Source organism: Lepisosteus oculatus, chromosome 1, assembly GCF_040954835.1.
Source record: "Lepisosteus oculatus isolate fLepOcu1 chromosome 1, fLepOcu1.hap2, whole genome shotgun sequence".
Lineage (NCBI taxonomy): Eukaryota > Metazoa > Chordata > Actinopteri > Semionotiformes > Lepisosteidae > Lepisosteus > Lepisosteus oculatus.
The window spans coordinates 42555638-42576614 of NC_090696.1; the positions used below are offsets into that span (position 1 = coordinate 42555638).

General features: G+C 37.5%; 1 protein-coding gene and 1 long non-coding RNA gene across 3 annotated transcripts; both read right to left on the minus strand.

The window, feature by feature from the left end:
- Positions 1 to 1402: 1402 nt before the first annotated feature.
- LOC107077098 (uncharacterized) lies at positions 1403 to 9200 on the minus strand. 2 transcript variants are annotated; one of them, XM_015344808.2, is made up of 5 exons: positions 9068 to 9200; positions 6382 to 6741; positions 5303 to 5365; positions 3780 to 3904; positions 1403 to 3169 (listed from the first exon to the last, which is right to left on the minus strand). In XM_015344808.2, the coding sequence occupies exons 1-5, from the start codon at positions 9123 to 9125 to the stop codon at positions 3119 to 3121; spliced, it is 657 nt and encodes a 218-aa protein (XP_015200294.2). In that variant the 5' UTR covers positions 9126 to 9200; the 3' UTR covers positions 1403 to 3118. The 2 variants fall into 2 exon arrangements, with proteins under 2 accessions (XP_015200294.2, XP_015200293.2); XM_015344807.2 differs by having other exon boundaries at positions 5303 to 5416.
- A 9029-nt stretch (positions 9201 to 18229) lies between these two features.
- Positions 18230 to 20477, minus strand: LOC107077104 (uncharacterized). Its single transcript, XR_001478225.2, has 3 exons — positions 20306 to 20477; positions 19643 to 19763; positions 18230 to 19518 (listed from the first exon to the last, which is right to left on the minus strand). It is a non-coding gene; the product is annotated as an uncharacterized lncRNA (long non-coding RNA).
- Positions 20478 to 20977: the final 500 nt, after the last annotated feature.

The window sequence follows — 20977 nt, forward strand, 5'->3', positions numbered from 1 at the left end:
CCTATAAGAGACTTTCTAAGTTTCCACAGCTCACCCAATTCTTTGGGGTGGATTTTTACCCTAGAAGCGAGAAACAGATTATTACAGCAATGAATGAGAATAAAACACAACATTGTGAGCAAAAAGAGAAAACGTGAAAAGGCTTGAAGTCTCATATGGTTGTCATATGCTAATATACATGACTATTAATATGCACTATAAGGTGTGAACAAAAACACTTGCACAAAAGAAGAGAAAGTTGTTTTCCGAGGGCAAACTCCTGTGTTCATTTATTTATTCAGCACATTAAGTCAGTGATTTTCCTTTCCGTAACAGAAGCTTTTCCCAGCATAATGTTATTGAACCACTCACCATTCTTCCTATTTCTTTGAACTGTCACTTTACTGTTATCAGTAGCATGTGATACCTGCATGGTCATTCCTTCCGAAGGACTTCAAGATGAACGGCTTTATTTGGTGGTTCTCCAATTAAAGTACTTCTTGTGAAACGAACATTCCAACAGTTTTCAGACTGGATATTGGATTAGTTTCTTTTTAACTGCTACTACGGTGGCTTCAGTACATAGTAATTGTTTTCATTTTTTTTACTTTTTGTTTTGCTTCTTTCACGGCTTTCCAGTGTGAACTGTTACAACTATCAGTCTCCACTGCTGTCACTGCTGTGGTGATATGTGTTTGTTAAGAAAGCTTGCACTCAAATCAGCTTACTTACCGTATATTGTAGATCTACTACTTTCTCACACCTCCATATGGTTCAGTGCCCACAGTTTCCATTGAGATCCCCTTCGCCTCAAACTTAATAATGATATATAATTGATATTAATGCAATTATTGCATAAGTATGAGAAAAATTATGAAATAGTTTCACAGTAGTATAGATGTTGTGAAAGCAACATCATGAAACTGCTACTGTTACTGTACATAACCAACCAGAAAATATTATAGTTTCAAAAGATCACTGTCAGTTTTTGGTGTCTGTGATTTAAGACCCACAAGAGGAAAGACATGATAAGTAAATAATTTTGTTATTCACCAAAAATGTATGAACACATTTTAACTGGCCTTTCTGAGGGGAGGAAGCACTTTCATGGTTTTATTTTGTGTTCTGAGAAGTTACGCAACCACCACAATGCGGAACGCTTTTTCAAAGTGAAGTGTTTTTTAAAATAAGCAAGATATACAAAACTTATGGTAGAATAGCCCCTGCACATATGCATTATTTTGCATGAACAATTATGCAAAACTAGCTTATTTTATAGTTTCCTGTTAAATGAAGATTCGATATTGAGCTTTGCACTGGCCACTCGCCTTAAAAGGTATGAAAATAGTATTCAAAGAACTTGAAAATCAGTATGCTTTCTGCGAAGTGTTTGGCATTGTGGAAAAAAAATGCTAAAAGCAAAATTGTTTTATTTTTTAATAGCAAAATTTCTATACATTTGAAAAACACAACTGGATTTACAATGTAGGGAAAATATTGAAAGTAGTTACTTTGCAGTCTTTTAAAAATATTAAATTAGACTGTGCTCTTCAAAACAGAAGAAGAAGCTACTCTTTCTTTTTCAGACATGGATAGCAATGTCACACCAGAAATGCTTGTGATGCATATATTTCAAATAAGCTGTGGTACAAACTCAGTGGTACAAAATCTGCACCATTTTCTGAAATATAGTTCAAGCTCACCTTTTTTATTTTTGTTCTAAACATCCTGTACCTGAAAGAAACTACAAACACAGTTTTAGTCACATTTGCAGTGACACAGTGTCACACCTATTTTTGTAAATGAATGGTTAGAGGTGTCAAATATTTTTACACATGGTGGCAAATATTACCAATTCTGTGAGATATTGAACTGCACAAGAACTAGAGCAATTGGAATGATTTTTCATCTGATAATTACGATTGTCTATTTCAATCTAAGAAAACCTCACCAGCGCAATTTATTATACTGTACCTTAAAATGTTTTAATTTTAATTCTGGTCTTTATTTCTAAGAATGCTCATTGGTTTTCAAAAAACCCTTAGATTCTGCAGAACAATATTATGGAAATAATACTGCGGCAGAAACTAGAAAAAAACTCATTTAAAACTTAAAGTTAAAACAGCAAACAAATTGCTCATAAATTAGCATTCAGAAACAAAGGTAACACTGCCCTATGCTTCCAGCATGAGTTAATGTTCTGCTGGTGGCACAGTGCCTGTTCTTGATCTCCCTTTTCTCCTGCATAACACAGAGGCCCAGAGATTTGCACTTGAGTCCTCAGCTGCTTCGCTGATCTCCTCGTGTAAATAATTAAATTTATATGAAGTCTCCGGTCATACGTGGATTTCACGTCTACACTGTAAGACTAGCCAGGGGACTTCCACACTGTTTCATTATTATTCCGATGTGTCAGTTGATTATCACATTGATCTGCATGGCACTGAACATTGTTTTTTTTTTTGGTAGCTAGAGATTTCCATCTACAAGAGCACATTTTCACTCTTTGACTGCGAGGGAAAGAGAGTGTTTTAACAGCAGGTACACGACAGGCTTTCAACTCACAGAGTCCTGGCAACGACAGTCACAGGTGAAGCTGGAAGTACATTCATCATGAAGAAACAACTTAGGCACCAGTGACTCCATGTAACTGTCCTTTCGACAAAATTCACATTGCTTCTCAATAGTAAATGTCTCTGAAGGAAACTTTTTTCTTAATTACAACGTATTTACAAAACAAAAAAAATCTGTTTTTTCTGTATGTCTTAGATATCTTTCTGTCAAAATCAGATACCATGAAGCTGTCCTTATGACCACGTGTTATATTCTCATGTTTTATATTTGCAGTGTAGAGTGTATGTTTGAAGTACAACCCGAATAACTTCAGATTAACTAAACAAATTCCACCTGTTACCTCATCTCACATGAAGTATAAACAGCGAAGTAATATCATACTGCTCCTACCCTGTAGTCATTTCCAGCAACATCACAGTTTTTGTTTAAATTTGTTAGTTAACTCTTGCAGAAGTTCTTGAACAGGTTTAATGGTTCTTAGTACTGAAGTACTGACATAAAACTGTTAGAAAGATGTACACATCATCTGACAGGAATGTTGAGTTAACCTGCTCTTCTCCTTTTTTCAGTCATGGAGATTAAAATAGTCAAAGGATTCATAAATCGCAGACAGTGCCTGAAACAGGTACATAGAAAGCAGTTAGACATTGGAGTCTTCATTTATGTAATTTATAGCTTATTTCAAAACAACACAATCAATGTATTTTTTTATTTTTTTAATTATTGAAAGAATTAGTAATGGTGGGTGGACAGAAGTCAATAACTCTTTAATTCAAATTTTATTTTTGTTAAAATTCAGGTTCTGTGTGTACTGTACCATCTTTAAAGTATGTCCAGATATTATACAGAAAAAGGGCAAAAAGCCACTGCCAGCAACACAAAAATTAAATTAAATTAAAAGTAAATTCAATTATTCTTTAAAAAATTCTGTAGGAATCTAGAAGTATGTGTTATTTAGGCATAAATCTATCACTTTGAGGCAGCACATTGACACATAAATAGAAGGGCACCGTAAAATTGAACTAGAACAACATACTCACAAATAGAATTTAAAAAATTGAAACGTGACCTTTCCAGATCAAACACCACAAAGATAAGGCATTTTGTATGTGTTATCGAGCTTGTCAGCTTTCTCAGCACAGAGACCAGGATTCTCTGTTTTATATTTTGTTATACTCTGTTTTATACTGCTGCTTCAATGGGAGAGAGATTGAGCATTAACTCACCCAGTGAGTTGAGCCCCGAGAGGAGTTTGAATTTTCCTCCATGATCTCATTATGCCTGTCCTCCTCCCCCTGGTCCAGTGCCCCTGATTCTCCAGGTGCTGCATCAGCTATCCTAGGGGCCAGACCTTCCAAGGAAATATAGAACTGTTACAGCCAGGCTTTCTGAACTCTTCTGTACTGAATACAATTTTCCTTTCTTCTAATAAACACCATTTAATCTACCGCAGCATTATTTCAGTGGGAGGGAAAATATGGAAAGTCACCTTGTTATTTTAAAAAGACCACATCTCATGGGGGTATTAACAATACTTCTAAATCTTTTTTTTTATCTTATTTATGCTAGTCATCTTTTGTGTTGAGTGACAAAAACATTGGTGTAAATTGGTTTAATGCTTTATTGCTTGGAATGAATCGTGAGCAATGCAAAAGCTTCACATTTATCTGTCGTACGTGTACTGTAAGAGGTCAGAGCCGTGTCAGAGCGTGAAGGTTCAGGTAGGCGTTAAAGTTTGGTGTGCAGCAAAGAAAAAAAATAAAAGAACACAAGATTTTAGCTGTGAGGTGGGGTGCTGTCGAGGAAAAGCATGAAAATGGGTAATTGGAGTTGACTATGGGAGTAAAGAGGTGGGAAACTAAATAATAAAATCCTGGGGAAATATGAAAGGTGAAGAGGAAGTATTTGTGATCTGCTGTACTCTATATTTACTTAAAGAGAATGACTAATTTAATTAGCCTTGCTTTGGCAAGGAAGACGTGTTACCACCCTGCTATGTATGCTGTAAGTACCAGCGCAGGGCTCTGGAAAAACTCTGGAAGGTTTAGAGCAAAACATATGCAAAATACAACAGGTGTTGTAGAAGCTGTTCGAATCTGGTTAGAAACATAATAGCTGTTGATGAGACCCCCCTAAACAAAAACAACTGACATATACTGTACGGTATATTAACACTTTCACATTAATCAAATACACAGGGGGAGGTCCTGAAAATGTACGTTACACATTTATTTGAACTTTTAATGGATGTGTGTGTAAATTGAAAGTCATGCTAAGTGATATCGTTAACTCAAACTAAAAACTTGTAAAAACTAAAATAGATTCCTTCTTTCAATGTTACATTGCATAGTGTTTTTTTTAGAATTCAAGAGGGATCTTCTAAAAAATGAGTATATTGTTAATTTTTTCAACCAAACCTAAATATTGTTACAGTACAAAAAGGATGTTTGAAAACTCTAAATGCTTAGCATTACAGAATTCAATCATAATGGTAGTTTGGTAAAGTTAATATTTTAGCAAAATATGAATGGATAAATATGCAGTTTAATAGCCAGTATATAAAGTTTATATAATTAGACTAAGGAACATGGGTTTTATGTATTCCTCAATATTAACATACAGATATAATTCTATTGATAAATGTTGTCTTATGCCTAATATATATTTATCTCAAACAAAAAAAAGTGTTGACTTCCTTTACACTAAATCAGGAAACTTAGAAGCTCATATAGTACAAGCAGGATCATACCTGGACCATAGGATGTAAGTTTCTTTCTTTTCCAGTACCACAGAAGACTCACGCCCAGTAACACTAACAATATTGGAAACACAGTAAGAACAGCAGAGCTCCCCTGTGTGTCTGCTAAATTACAGTAAAATGAAAGACAAAGAAATGCTAAAATTATGCATGCTTTTATACTGATATCAAATAAAACTAGTTTCAAAGGTAGATGGCAACATAATCATTTCCATTTGTTGGCTCCAGCTAACCAAACATTTCTCAAGGAGCTGACAGTTTCACAGTATGACTAAATTCAAGAAACAGATATATTTTTATTTCACATTTGAAGTTTAAATAAAGTGCAAATACAAAATTAATAAAATGAATAATAAATAAGGCAAATTATTTGCTCTAGTAAGGTAAATTAAAGTGCCTTTTTTTCACACAATCAAATATGCCTGGAAAGAACCCATTCCATATCCCTTGTGCCATGTTATTTTGATCGCATCTCAAACTGAATTAGAGCACAGCTCACTGCAACACTGTAATAATGAGACAGATGGACACACTGTACTGTTTGTAAATTGAAATATGTATTTAAATTTTTAATTGGAATATGGTAAGCTTATAGTCAAGGACCTATAAACTAAAGAAGTGGTATACAGTATTATGAAACAAATATATGACAAAATATTTTTATAAATGTTTGGTTTCTTTTTGATTAATGTTCTTTATGCTCACAATTGGCAAGATAGGCTGAGATACTTCTTTTATCAGTTTATGTTCAAAAAGTTATGTTCACTAGCTTTTAATGTTTTAAACTAATCTAGTTTCTTTCCACTACTGAGGTGGTCCACTATGACCTGGTATGCTTTCCTAATTAACATAATTACTAGGTTTGCAAAGCAAATAATTTAAAACTTAATTATTAATCATTTTAAATCTTCTTTCAAACTCTGCAGCACTAAAGTACTTCTGGCTAAAAACAGAAATATTGCACATTCAGGTTCCAATACAATGTACAGAATATGCACTTATTAAAATGGTCAACATGGCAACTTTTTTCTCCATTTTTAAAGGTACAAAAAACAGATTAAATAACTTACTTTCTTTTGCATTCACTATTAGAGTCGTTCCAAGTCCTTGTGCCATCATTAGCAGAGGGATCTCAATAATTATTTTACATGAGTATGATCCCGTATCGTTCTCAGACACACTTGGAATTGTCATCTCAGAACAGTTCCTGGAAACACAATAAGTGTATTTATTCTCTTCACATCTCTGAGCCCCCTTCACTTTTTTATAGTTCAAAGATGACAGTTTAGACTGATTGTTCTTCCACCATTCCAGTCTTAGTTGCTCAAGATTCTGCAGCTGTGTCTCCCAGCAGCAAACCATCTGAACTGAATCTCCCACTCTTGCTGTAATTCTCTCAGGAAAGTTAGTGATGTTCATTTTACTTGCATCTGTCAGATAAAATAGAGACAATAAACTGTTAGTTGTGCGTATGCATAAACCCTAATTTCTGATGTTTCTGATTGTATGTAAATTCCATTATTATGCACCTTTCAAAACCCTTCTGCCCAAAGCTGTTCACTACTATTACAGGTACTAATATCGCTGAATACAAAATTGTATTCTGATGACTGATGTCAGCAAATCTATTTATACAATATGTATATTTTTCTTCTACTTTTCATTTTCTTTTTCTTATGTAAATAAAACAAGTAAGAAATTGTTAACTTCAATGGCTCCTGTACCCCTATAATTGTGCAGTATTTCTAGCTAAAGTACACATCAAGCTCTATGAAACATATGTTTTACATTACAAACACCTTGGACAAACAGTATGGCTATCTGAACATCACACACCAGGTTACAAGCTTGTAGAAAATGAATTTGAGCAAAATCTCAAGAAACCATATCTGCAATAGTTTATTTTCATCAGTTAGTTAAACGTTTTTGGATGTTCGTGAGTGAAATTAAGTGAAATATTGGTCAGTGAATATCATCATCACTACTGTAATAATATGTACAGTAGCTGCATGCAGAGGTCATCAGTGGCCAAGTTGACACATCACTTTTCACAGACAAAGACATCTTTTGATACATCATGTATAGTTTTCTTTGTGTGTTCCAGCTTAGCTATGGTTCTGTCTGCACTCTCTCTAAATGTGTTATATGACATTCTTTCAGTGTACCTGCAGGAGAGGTTAAAGGTATTTTGGGATACGTTATTACTGGTTCCTATGTCATGGACAAGGTCAATGTTTACTAAAGCATGTCAGAGTTCATCCTTTACTATTCCGTACTATTCCATAGTAACCATGTCCCTGTCTGTACTCCTTATAGTATAGAATTCCGAATTTAGTTTTTATTTGACAAGAAGGACAGGTTAAAAGTCTTATATGGAGGCCAGATCATGTGATCAATCAGCTTTATTCATTATATTTATTCATTATTCATTATTTCCCATAGCCCACTATTCCTCTGTGATTACACATAAGTACGGCATTCTAATATAGAGATATGACACAAATATCTGAGACAGAATGCGTATTTGTTTATGTGTATGCAATTTTCAACATACATAAATCTGTCAAGTGCACGCAGGGAGAGAGTTGGTTGAAATGTTCTTCATGAAGTCCAATGTAGTGACCATGCAAAGTGACAAAGCAATGTGTTCTGAGCATGTAACGTTTCATTGATACTTATAAAGTTTTGAGAGTTTGTTATAATGTACCACCTTTAGCCTTCAATTTGACTCACTCAAGAAGGCCATGTCTTTTATATAGCATCCTATGATGAATAGCCTTGAAAGATAACAAAACCTTCTTCATAAAGTACATATACAGTTTTTTATTCATTTTCTTTGTAGAAGAGGCTGTTCAAGTGTTTTTCACTGAATCATTATGGCCGCCAAACCATGTGACCTGTCAGCATAACTTTCACTTTGACACAGCTTTTCATAGACTTTCACAGTCCATTCAGATTTGTATGTCAGTGACATGTAAAACTTTTTTATAATGATAATCCAAACAATAAGTGTATTATAAAAAACATGTATACATATCCTAGAAAATCCATTAGTGATATTATTTTCCAATAAATGTAAAGCAGTAGGAAAGTTTTCACGTGATTTAAAGCATTAACATTAACGTTAAAACGATAAAGTAACATGAACGCAGATTTCTTGGAAAGCCAGTGTTGAGGAGCCTCGGAGCTGAAATAGGTGGCAAGAGAAGAAGTAAAGGAGTGAAATTATGCAAAACAAGAGTTACAAGTATTTGATCGTGTAATTTGGTTCCAGTTAGGATAACCCACGAGAATGGTTTTATGGTACTTAGTAATGGTCAAAAATGGTCTGCTGAACTAGCCTTAAGTGTTTTTTATAAATAATTCTTGCACTTTGAAACTACATTGTTGGTACTACTGTATATAGGCTTTTTGTTCATGTTAAGAACATTTTTCTAATATTTGGAAGTAGGTATTTATGGAGACACAATACAGTGTAATTGAATGTAAAACTGTAAATTGCTAAAAACATCACACCATTTATTTTGAGCTTTTTATATAAAGGGTTACCCTGTGAACTTTTCAGAGCATTATATGGAACAGTTGTTTATTTGAAAGCTTAGATCTGCACATAGGGTTTTCAAGTGCCTTTGACAAGAGCGTTATCCCCAGCTTTCATTACAACAAGCATAGCATGAATAATTTTTACTTTACATAAAGGCTAAACAAATTAATATTTTGATATTGGAGAAACTGGAAAGTACCACAGAAACTCACCCAAGGAAGACAAAGAGGGCAAGAGTAGGCAGCCTAGCAGTGCTGTGAAGAGGCTCATTTCTAAACAATGCTGATCAGTGCCACAGGCAGAACTGTGCTAAACTCACTAGAGCACACTTCTCGAACGTCCCTCTGAAGGTAGTAAACCACATATCCTCATCTCTGTCTGCTCAGAGATGTAAATCTTTAGTCTACTGTTCTTTGCTTGCGAATGGGCTGTCTACATTAACCACAAACACATGCTCTACACAGTATGAAATGTGTTTGCATCAATTCACAGCACATAGGGCTAGGTGGTGAAATCACTTATTTTGACAAATTTGATTAATTTCTAGAGCATTAACTTTTATTTCCACATTGATGAAAATTACACTACAACTTACGATATTGAATATTGCAATCAGTAGTTCCATCCAGCAACTGTGGTTCTGGTTGGAGACGATAGCAGTCTCCTGTACAGGACTTTGCTTTCAGTATTTTTAACAAATTATTGGACTGGTATGTGAGTATAGCTTGCAGCTGTATGCTGGTTTTGTGCTCTTTGCGTTCGTTCTGTGTATCCGGATTCTATGTTTCGTAACCCTTTTTCTTGAAAGGTACAGTCTTTATCAAGAGAGGAGACTTCCTCTCTCACCTCACAACTTAATGAAATATTATGAGCTATGCACGTGTCGCCCTGCTGGATAATACACACTATTTGTGTGGGTGTATGTTAATGCGCAAAATAACAATTCATTGTCGTACCCTGACAAAATTTATGATAAATTAATAAACACTGTATTTCTGCCTATTTGAATTAATAATATTTAGTGATGTAATAAATAATGTATTTGTGAGTCTTTAAGTATTTGTATACAAATTCATAGTTTTAAGAATCAATGGACACTGTTCGGTATATTTTCATTAATAAAAGATGCTTTATGATCTATGATATGGCATTCTTTTTCAATACAAGTTCATTACAGAATATTCTTTTTTGTCACTTTACTGCATTGTTCTGTGTGGATGTATTACTGTCAGGTGCTGTTCTTTAAACACAACAGGCTGTCTCAATCCCATTAAAGGCAGTGTAGGGTGCTTGCTCTGGACTGACGAGATGGTCCAGTGAGAGGGCAGAACAAGAGAGGCCATTGCAAGCAACATGTTCAACAGAAGAACAACCAGCACAAAGTCAGGTTAATGAGTGAGCAAGAATGAAAGTCAGTCTGATACAATTGAAAGACCATGAAAGGCAGGGATGTTCAGGAAAAAGTACCTGGACTCACAGACGTACAGACAGGTCTAGTAAACAAGATACTGATGGTCTAGCAGAAGCAGAGAGAAAATGAGCAACAAAGTACACAAAACCAAGCATATCAAAATAATAACATATAAATGAATACAAGTGTATCACTTGTGATTTTGTCAATTCATTTGAAGCATTTTGTCATAAATCCCTTGACTATTTCATGGAGTAATCCTTGGAACAGATTCTTAATATCTCACTTGGTAAATGCAATCTTATGAATTGCAATCTTATCAGTCTTCTTCTTTGCGGCCTTTATAGTCACCCTGTTTTCTGCACTGAACATTTTATGAGAGGGAGGCAAAGCCCCTCCTTGGAGAGAGCTGTGTTGCTAAGTGACTACAACTGTGGTAACAAGTTTATTGGTAAAATACCTGCATCATCCACCATCTGTGGGTCAGTTTTATATTTAGTAATAGTGAGTTAGTGTGTGAAAATCACAGTGTAGGGTGTAGTAGAAGGGCCCTCACCCTGGCAATACGAGGTATGGTGTTAGCATTTTATTGACAAACCTGTTCTCTCACTCCATAACAGCCTGTCCCTTTGAATTAAATGACTTTTCCAAACTCCCTAAAGGAAAACATCTGACCGCTGTTATAGAAACGCCCACAGCTGTTTCTCATTAGACAGCTATGATCACTTAGCAACACAGCCATCTCTAATGAGGGTCTCAGCCTCTTTGCAATCTACGCCTCATATTATCACCCTCTGTAGTATCTTGAAGTGAAGCAAGACTTACTACGTTTAAAAAAATATTTTCAACATTATTATAGATGATATCGCAGAGCCACTAAATGCCATAAATCTGTCTCAACTAAATTTTCAAGTTCTGTTTTGTTTTCTTTTAACTTATTTTCATTTTTTTTCTGTATTTCATTTTTAACCATTGTTAAACATGGCTCCTGGTGTTAAGATTAAATCCTAATATTAAACACTTCTGCTTACCTACATATATACTGTATATAAGTCAGGCAGCTAGGTTCTCCTTGTGTATCTCTCTTGCAAATCCCCCACCTCCCTGACTATACCCTTTTAGCAAACTCCTTAGCTCAGGTAGTAAGGAGGCTGTTATGTTCCCCACACTGTTCCACAGCATGTTGTGGCTGTGCCCACCCTTGCTGTTCTCTAGTGTGTCTTTTCGCAGTTTCAGTGGCCGGCGGCCATGTCTTTCTTTTGCTTTGATCGCCAAGGAGGTAATTGATGAAGAGCACTTGGCTTTAGTTAGAACTTTCACTGTAATAGGTCCTCTGAGGGCTGGTAATTAAACCCTGTTCATCTCACTCTATCACCATTCCAGCTTCCTAGTGGAGCCCTTCCTGATCCTGGTTTAGATAGATAGATAATACTTTATTAATCCCGTAGGGAAATTGATGTGTTACAGAAGTCCAGCCCAAGACAAGCAAAACAGACATCAGAATAGTTATAAAACAAAAGACAACAAAATAAATACAAATAAATAAATACATAGGTGTGTGCAAAATGTGCTGATCATAGTCACTGTAAAAACAATAAAATATGTGCAAAATGTGCATAGGTTTATACAGACTGATTGTCCAAAAAGTACAATGGAGTAAACATGCTGTCCATAGGGGAGCAAATGAAGGGCTAACAGTCCTAGACTAGGGCAGCGTTATACACCCTGACAGCCGCCGGGAGGAAAGACCTGCGGAAACGTTCCCTTGAACACTGTAGCTGGAGCAGTCTATTGTTAAATGTGCTCCGCTGCCCAGTAACAGTCCCATGAAGCGGATGAGAGCTGTTGTTCATGATGGCTGTGAGCTTGGTCAGCATTCTCCTCTCAGCCACCATCTCCATGGGGTCAAGGCTCATCCCCAGCACAGTGCCAGCCTTCTTGATAAGTTTATTGAGCCTATTTGCATCTTTTGTCATGATGCTGCTGCCCCAGCACACAACAGCGTAGAAGATGGCCGCCGCCACCACTGATTCATAAAAAATGTGTAGCAGTGTTCCACACACACCAAAGGACCTGAGTCTCCTTAGAAAATTGAGTTGGTTCTGACCTTTCTTGTACAGGGTGTCAGTGTTACCAGACCACTCCAGCTTATCATCCAGGTGTACCCCTAAGTACTTGTAGGAATGTACGCCCTCTATGTCCTCACCCTGGATGGAAACAGGGTTCAGCGGAGACTTATTCCTTCGAAAGTCAAAGATCATTTCTTTGGTCTTGCTGGTGTTAAGCTGAGAGATGGTTAAGATGAGACCACTCCACAAGATTGGTAATCAAGCTCCTATATTCCTCCTCCCTCCCCTCTCTAATACACCCCACAATTGCAGAGTCATCTGAAAACTTCTGCAGATGACATGTCTCAGAGTTGTACCTGAAGTCAGAGGTGTAAAAGGTGAACAGGAATGGAGCAAGGACAGTCCCCTGTGGAGCCCCAGTACTGCTAATAATCTGTTCGGACACACAGCTCTGTAGCCGTGCATACTGTGGCCTGCAGGTCAGATAGTCTATAATCCAGGACTGCAGGGGAGTGTCCACCTGCGCCGTCCTTAGTTTATCTCTCAGTAAAGGTGGATGGATGGTATTAAAGGCACTGGAGAAGTCAAAGAACATAACTCTTCCATTAAAGTTTCCATCTTGGGGCTTTGTTCATGGCTGTGCTATCTGGAGAATTTCAGTGGCTGAGAGGTGAGATTCAGTGTGAAGCGGGGACATGTCCTAAGCAGATGTATCTGCCAACTTGGTCCAGATAGCACCTGGGAAATCAGTTCTGTCCCCTTCCAGGCAATTCTCCGGACGGCTGGTCTGGTCTTTGGAGGAGACCCTACCTTAAGGGCCTGTCCCTTGCATCAGCCCGTCTCCTTATGCCCTCTGGTTTGGAGTTCCCTGCCCGACCTGGCAGTTCATCTTCAGACTGGTGCTACTATGTGCTGGTCCCCTCTTCCCCACCTAAGGTGCAGTGACCCGGCTACTCCCCCCAGTCTGTCGAGCCAAGCTCTTGAGTCCATAACACCTACAATGTCACTCAGTTTCCCAGGTGCCGGGACTGATCATTAAACTGCGTTTGAACAGTCTGTCTGAGAAGCGACATTCCCTTAGCCAGATAAATACTTTGTACATATCTCATCTCTCTATCTCTGTGGTTCTCAAACGCCCCCAGGTGGTACGCCAGCCGACCCTGGAACTTTGTTGTGTGCACTGAAAAATTGGGACAGGTTTTCATATTTTCTATTTTAATAAAATTAGTTTATGTGTCCAATATGCAGCCTAAGTATTTACCTATGATGATACAGCACAAACTAATACTTGAGTGAACACAAGAGCTACTATGTAATTCTATACCCTTGTATAGGAATACATGCTACTAACGTAAGTGACCAATTGTATTTAAAAAAAGTTATCTCCAGCAAATAGGGAGGTAGGAGAATGTGCATGATTTTGGAACACTGCCAATCTTGTAGGCACAAGCATTATAGATAACAGAATAATATTTTAGGACTGTTCTAGGTTAGTTTGAGAAAAATAAATGGAGCATCTTTGTTTTGCTCCCATGCGCATGATATAAAAAACATTTAACTTCTGAGACGGACTCCTGACTGCCTTTTAAGGGGAAATGAGGAAAAAATTCTCCAACAGCTCCACATTTGGAAACAGAACAATTGATCGAAAATTAATACCTCACAAAAATCAAGTATTATGTCCTGGCTGAAAGGAATAGACACCAAGAGTAATGATGCCAGCTCTGATAGTTCACGCACACCTGTTGAGAACGAGGAGGATTATATATCGGCCACTGACACTAGCTCTGCTGCTGAACCTGCTAGTGTTAGCAAGTGTCAGAAAACGGCTGCAAGGTGGTCCAATCTAAATGATCTAAGTCTGGGATTTCCGTACACCAGGACAGAGGAACAGCCAAGACCACAGTGTGTCGTGTGCTGTGAGATTCTCGGCAATGAGAGCATGAAGCCAGCACATCTGAGGCGGCACTTTATCAGGAAACATGCTCTCCTGAAGGATGAGCCTGTTGATTTTTTTCAAAGGAAACTTAAAGATCTGAAGCAGCGCAAGTCCACCATAAGGAGCTCCAGTTTCCAAAGTACAAGCAGCATTTTACCATGCAAGCTTGCGGATTGCTAGAGTAGGTAAGCCCCACATTACTAGTAAAGAACTTAGTTTACCGTTGGCAAAAGAGCTGAAACTTATTACTTGTGGAGAAAAAGCTGCTAAACAGCTTGACCTGGTGGCCCTTTCGAAATACACAGTCACTCGTAGAATTATTGATATGGCAGATGATGTCAAAAGTACGCTGTCAGAGTGCATTAAGATGAGCAGATGTTTTTCACTTCAATTAGATGAGTCTGTAGATGTGATTGATTTGGCTAATTTGCTTGTTTACGTTAGATACGAGTTTGAGGGCATGTCCCATGAGGACCTTCTGTTCTGCAAGCTGCTACCAACAAGAACTACAGGAGAGCACATATTTCAGCTTTTGAATGAATTTATCTAAGAGAATGGCATCGACTGGAAAAAATGCATCAGAGTTTGTACAGATGGTGCTAGAGCGATGAAAGGCCGACACAGCGGTGTAGTTGCATAAATTAGAGAGGTTGTGTTAGGGTAGCCAAGTAGATCGTGAAGGATCCTGTGCAGAGTAGTGAAACTATCTTCTAAAGCCATAAATCAGAACCCAGTCCAAAAGTTCAAAACGGAAGGATTAAAAATAGGAAAAAGTACCAAAGCACAAAACAAAGTCGTAAACCAGGGAGCTGGAAAGTCGAAGAGTCTGAATACCAATAAAAGCGTAAACCAAAACAAGCCGAAAAGCTAAATCCAAGAATCTAGGTCCGGGGTGAAGAGCAATCCGAAAGCCAGGAGAAATTATACAAAACAAGATGAGGGAAAAGCGCCTAGTACTTGGAGAGAACTTCCAAAAATACTGAGCAATGGGAGAATGACTAGAGCTTCCTAAAATAATGAAAGACAGAGAATGTGAGGATTGAATGAGACAGGTGAGTGGTCAGGTATTTTTGAAAGGTCTATGCCTTCTTAAAGGGGCGTAGAATCTGGAAACTTACAGGTTGCTCCAGATATGAAGTGGACACACTGCAGCATCTACCGCGAGGCCTTGGTAGCCAGGAAAATGCCTGAGGAATTAAAATCTGTCCTAGAATCTGCTGTCAAAGTTGTGAATTCTATCAGGGCTCGACCTATGAATTTACGTCTGTTCAGTGTGCTTTGTAGTGAAACGGGCAGCTTTTGCTACATACTGAAATGAGTTGGTTATCCAGGGACAAAGTGCTCACGAGGCTCTTTGAACTCCACTCTGAGGTACAGATGTTTTTGCATGCATCTCTCTTGGAAATTCTACTTGATGATCCAGTGTGGCTGGTAAAATTAGCCTACCTGGCTGATATACTGTATTCTTATGTTTGAATGAGCTGAATATGGGACTGCAGGGGCTCTCTTCAACAATTTTTGACGCGTCTGACAAGATCACTGCTATGAAGAAAAAGCTGCGGCTTTTTGCTTATAAAATCAACACAAGTGATGTCTCTGTTTTCCCAATTTTGGAGAGCTATCTGCACACATAAGGTGAAGCACTTGATGCTGCTGTTTGTGATGTGATTGCAGTGCACCTCTAGTCTTTAGAAAAACAGTTCTCAGAGTATTTTCCAGTTGAGGCCACACCAGAGTGGATCAGGAACTCCTTTACTGTTGATGTCATAGAAATACCCAAGGATCTGACCTGTGCTGACCAAGAGAAGTTCTTCGAGTTATCATATGCAGCTTTGATGTCAGAATTAAAACGACAGTCACTATTGGATTTCTGGATCCAAAGACAGAGTGAATACCCAGCCCTTTCATTAAAGGTTGTGTGGTTTTTGATGTCTTTTGCTACTACCTACCTTTGTGAGAAAGGCTTCTCTGCTCTCACTGCAATCAAGACAAAGTACTGCAACAAAATGGATGCCGAGCCAGATCTGAGTTTGAAACTCACTGCCCTCGTGCCTGACATTGCAAGGTTTTGCTCGACTAAACAGGCTCACCCCTCTCACTGAAATGGTAAGCGTTCAGTGTTATTGTATTATATGTGTGTGTGCTCGCACGCTCATGTTGGTCATTGAGATTTTTTCTGGTTCCTATGGGAAGATGACTTGTAGGTGGTACTTGGATACTTTGGTTTGATCATTGGTGGTACTTGGTCCAAAACATTTGAGAACCACTGCTCTATCTCATTCATTAACATCTAATCTAACCACTGAAATGTGCATTACATTTAACACATGAGGGGTGTTAAGTCTTATTTTTTAAAGTTTTTTTTGTAAAGATTTATTTTTTGCCATGATCTATAATACTGAAATCATTGTCTTTAATTTCCTTTGACAAATTTAAGAACTCATGATATGTCCTTAAGGACAAAGTAACTATGATGATTACCAAGGCACATTGACTCTTGATTAGAGATTTTGGTTGTTAACAGAGTGATCACAAGGCAACAAATATGATACAAAGAGACAGATTTTTACCATGAAATACTGCAAAATTCAGCATATGTTTGGCGTGACATAACTTTAAATCAGCCATTGCTTTAGTGTTTAGTTCCACAACAAAAAAGGTATATTGTGCTGAAAGTTTCCAATTTACATTCCATATTTCTTCCATGGCTTTTTACATTTTAAGTAATCCTAAATAAAACATTGACATTTTTTCAGCTTCTCACTGTGATTTTTTATACATACGATATGTGAATCTGTGTGATAACACAATGAATCTCTGAAAACCTAACGGAAAAATATATGTTTGAAGAATTAATCTTTGGTTAATTTAAACATAAAGAACACAAGTATTTTCTTATAGAATTTTTTGAAAACCTAATAGGTTACAGGTTCAATAAACAAGGGAATTAATAAGGAACAGCAATTAGAATGGCTTCTTTCAGTCGTCAGCTCCTTGGACTGCTTCCATAATGACTGAGTGACTGAGACTGGTTCGTTCATCTCTCTCAGCTGTCAGCTCTTCAAGCTCTTTCTGCATTTCTCTCTTCCTGTCTGTGCTGTACTTGGTTCTAGAGTGCCTGCAGGTAGTAATACTATCTGGCAATTTGGTTTTTGATGTCCTTGACCTGATGGTGTCACGTCATTGATGTTCTCTCTCCTTGGTAAGTGGGTGGCCTCCCAGAGACTAACGAAGGGCCTTGTAACCCATTTAATAGCTAAGCACTCTATTTAAATACTGATGTGTTAGTGCTACTAGAGCAAAAGCTTTCCACTGGGGTAGGCAATGGGGTGTTTCAATCCATCTACCTCGTAGAACACCACCACCCCCGGCACTATTCCTGAGGTATTTGTCTGTAAGACAAGTAATCAAGAGAAGTCAGGGCAGCACAAATCTGAAACCCTGCATAATTAGTCCTTAATGGTTTGAAAGGCAGTTCCTTCAACTGGACCTGGGCACTTTTTTTAAAGGACACAGCTATTGCTGAGAAGTGTGGTGAGAACTTCTTAATTCAGCAGGAATCATCACCCCTGCTGACAGACAGAGATAAATATCAAATAACATCTTATAATAATAATAATAATAATAATAATAATTGCTTACACTTATATAGCACTTTTCTGGACACTCCACTCAAAGCGCTTTACAGGTAATGGGACTCCCCTCCACCACCACCAATGTGCAGCATCCCAATCTCAGACCCAATTAAGATAAATGAAAGCAATGCTTACACCAAGGTTTGCAGGCAGTGTTCCCTCTGATTTTGAATGGCCTGTGTGTGCAAAAATTCCAGCTAGTCTCATGAGGTCAATTTTGCATTTTTCAATTGACGACCGTGTTTGTTTTATTATCATCATTTTTATTTAATTGTTTGTGCACAGTTCAATTTCCTTTAAAGAAGTAAAGAATTCAGGCTTTAAAGAATGCAACATTTTGCATTCAGATTTAATCAAAATGTGATACAGTGTTGAGATATGTGATACTTAACGTATGACATGCAAATGACTGCAATGGCAGACAAAATAAAGATTTACTGTTAATACATTTTTATACATTTAGGGAAACTGCCAAAAAAGAACTTTAAAATATTCTCAAGGCTTTTTCTGTAATATGGCCACTCCATACTGTTACAATAAAAACTGCTAAAACACTTGCTGTAAATACTACCCTCTTTCAATTGCTTTAACACTAGTGGCTTATCCGGAGCAGGTGGTTTGCACAATTTTTAGTGGCAACTCAGTTGTCTGATTTTGGTTAGTAGCGGAAACAAAATATACACTGCATGTGTTTTTCGGGCTTTAGCATTATAATATCAAAAAATGAAATGTGTGAATGATTGAAATTATAGCTCAAAACCACTGACTTCCTCTGTTCTCAGAAATTGACCTGTCTAGTAAAATGGAAAAAGCCAAATAGAATGCAGACCAATTTTAGTTAGGTGCACTTGGCAATAGAAATACAAAACTCTACAAGTATTTCTACAAGACAAAATAAGAATTAAAGGTACTCTCTCAAGCTCTGGTCCTGGAGAGCCCCAGTCTTGCATGTTACTTGGTCACTTCCAAATAATCAATTTCTAAAATTTTGTAACAATTTTATCAGAGCTTTTAAGCAGTTTATATGTTAAATTAAGAAATTTAGAGATCATTTGGAATTGATCAATATGACCAAATATCCAGTACAGTTGTGAAACAGCACAATTATCTTAATTGAACAGATTACTTGTTTAATTCATCTATACATTTCTATTTCTATAATAGATCTATAAGTCTAACTGAGCCAGGACCAGGGTTTTAGCCCCCAAATACAATTTACAGTATTTATCTGTTTTTATATGGTATGTTTGCACGCCTTGTGAACTTTAAGGTCTTCCAATTTTACACTTATAATATTCTATATACAGTATGTATTTACCTATGTTACTGGCTGGTGAGCGATGAACAGGGGGCACCAGATCACTTTGTTCATTTAAAAAACAATTTAATAAAATAATTGTTTCAGTTTTGATGTCTTCGGCTAACAGCTTCTTTTAGCAACGCCGACCTTCGCTTGCTCGGCCTTGGTCTGCATTTCTCTGTTTTCCTTGTCCGTTCTCTTCAACGGCTCCGGTACTCAGCTTGTTCGTCGGTCAGTCTCTTTGGGGCTCTCATCTAGAGCCCTGGTGTGCAGCGTTTCTTCTCCTCACCTGGCTACCGCACAGGCCCACTGGAAAAGGAGCCCACAGGAGTTTAAAGAGAAAAAAAGCACACTGGTGAGTATCCGCGGTCTCCACTCAAATGGTAAATACGCTGACTGCCTGTCACAATATATGGAAATAGAGAGAAAATACCTGAATCTCTTTGCCTTTGTAATAACACACAATTGTCAGAAGAAACAAAAAAGGGAGACCTCAGAAGAAACAAAAAAGGGACACCTCAGAAGGGTTGAAAAATTCCAGCCAGATGTAGGAGCTATAACAAAAGAAATGGAGCAAATTTCCAAGACTGATTGATAGAATATTTCAAAATCAATATTTATATTTAAATTGATATGTCCCCACAACCTCTCCACTTTTACCCCTGGTTCATCCTTTCCTGTCATTTCCCTCCCTGCTCTTTCTCTTTCCTCACCTCTGCGTCCAGAGCCTCAGTCTCTCTGCTTTGATAGTCCCAGTGCCAGCTGAAGAAGGCAAAGCCTTCCTCATCACCAGACACTAGCTGTCCTCATACAGATTTATACCAACATTATACAAAATGTAGACATTAAGAAACAGCCAAAAATAATTATTGTTTTAAATGCTTGGTTGTTTTTATAATTAGTATCCATAATAAACTATGCTTTACTAAAGAATGTCTGACTGAAAGTGCAAGTATTTTGCAGATCAGCAAATCGGCATATCATACAACATGTAACATGCAGTTAGTTACTGTCAAATTATTATATTATGGTCAACATTCAACCTGAGCTTTTTTGCCCATTTTTGAAGGTACAAAAAACAGAAGAAATAACTTACTTTCTTTTGCATTCACTATTAGAGTCGATCAAAGTCCTTGTACCATCATTAGCACAGGGTTCTCAATAATTAGTTTACATGAGTATGATCCCGTATCGTTCTCAGATACACTTGGAGTTGTCATCTCAGAACAGTTCCTGGAAACACAATAAGTGTATCTATTCTATTCATATCTCTGAGCCCCCTTCACTTTCTTATAGTTCAAGGATGACAGTTCAGACTGATTGTTCATCCACCATTCCAGTCTTATTTGCTCAAGATCCTGCAGCTGTGTCTCCCAGCAGCAAACCATCTGAACTGATTCTCCCACTCTTGCTGTGATTCTCTCAGGAAAGTGAGTGATGTTCACTTCACTGGCATCTGACAGGCAAACAAAATGTCTCTGTATGAGACAATAAACTGTTAATTTTGCTCACAAGTAAAACCTTATTAGCCGCATGTTGTTTCACAAAATTGTATGTTTATTCATTTATTCAGCACCTTTGACACCCGTTCCTCCCAAATGATTCCTTGCTAAAGTAGATGGTGCACAAATACTCATTGATAGATATCCATCCATCTTCTAACCATTCATCCAATTCAAGGTCGCGGGGGAGCCAGAGCCTATCCCAGCAAGCAAAGCTCATAAGGCAGGGTACACCCTGGATGAGACACTGCTAAAGGCATGACTTA

What these genes read in the sequence shown, in the direction of transcription:
- LOC107077098 (XM_015344807.2), bottom strand. Translation starts at nt 9,125, where the DNA reads ATGAGCCTCTTCACAGCACTGCTAGGCTGCCTACTCTTGCCCTCTTTG. An exon ending in ACTTACATCCTATGGTCCAG is followed by an intron (nt 3,905 to 5,302) that starts GTATGATCCTGC and finishes TTTCCTTGGAAG; the next exon opens with GTCTGGCCCCTAGGATAGCT. An exon ending in CTCGGGGCTCAACTCACTGG is followed by an intron (nt 3,170 to 3,779) that starts GTGAGTTAATGC and finishes TACCTGTTTCAG; the next exon opens with GCACTGTCTGCGATTTATGA.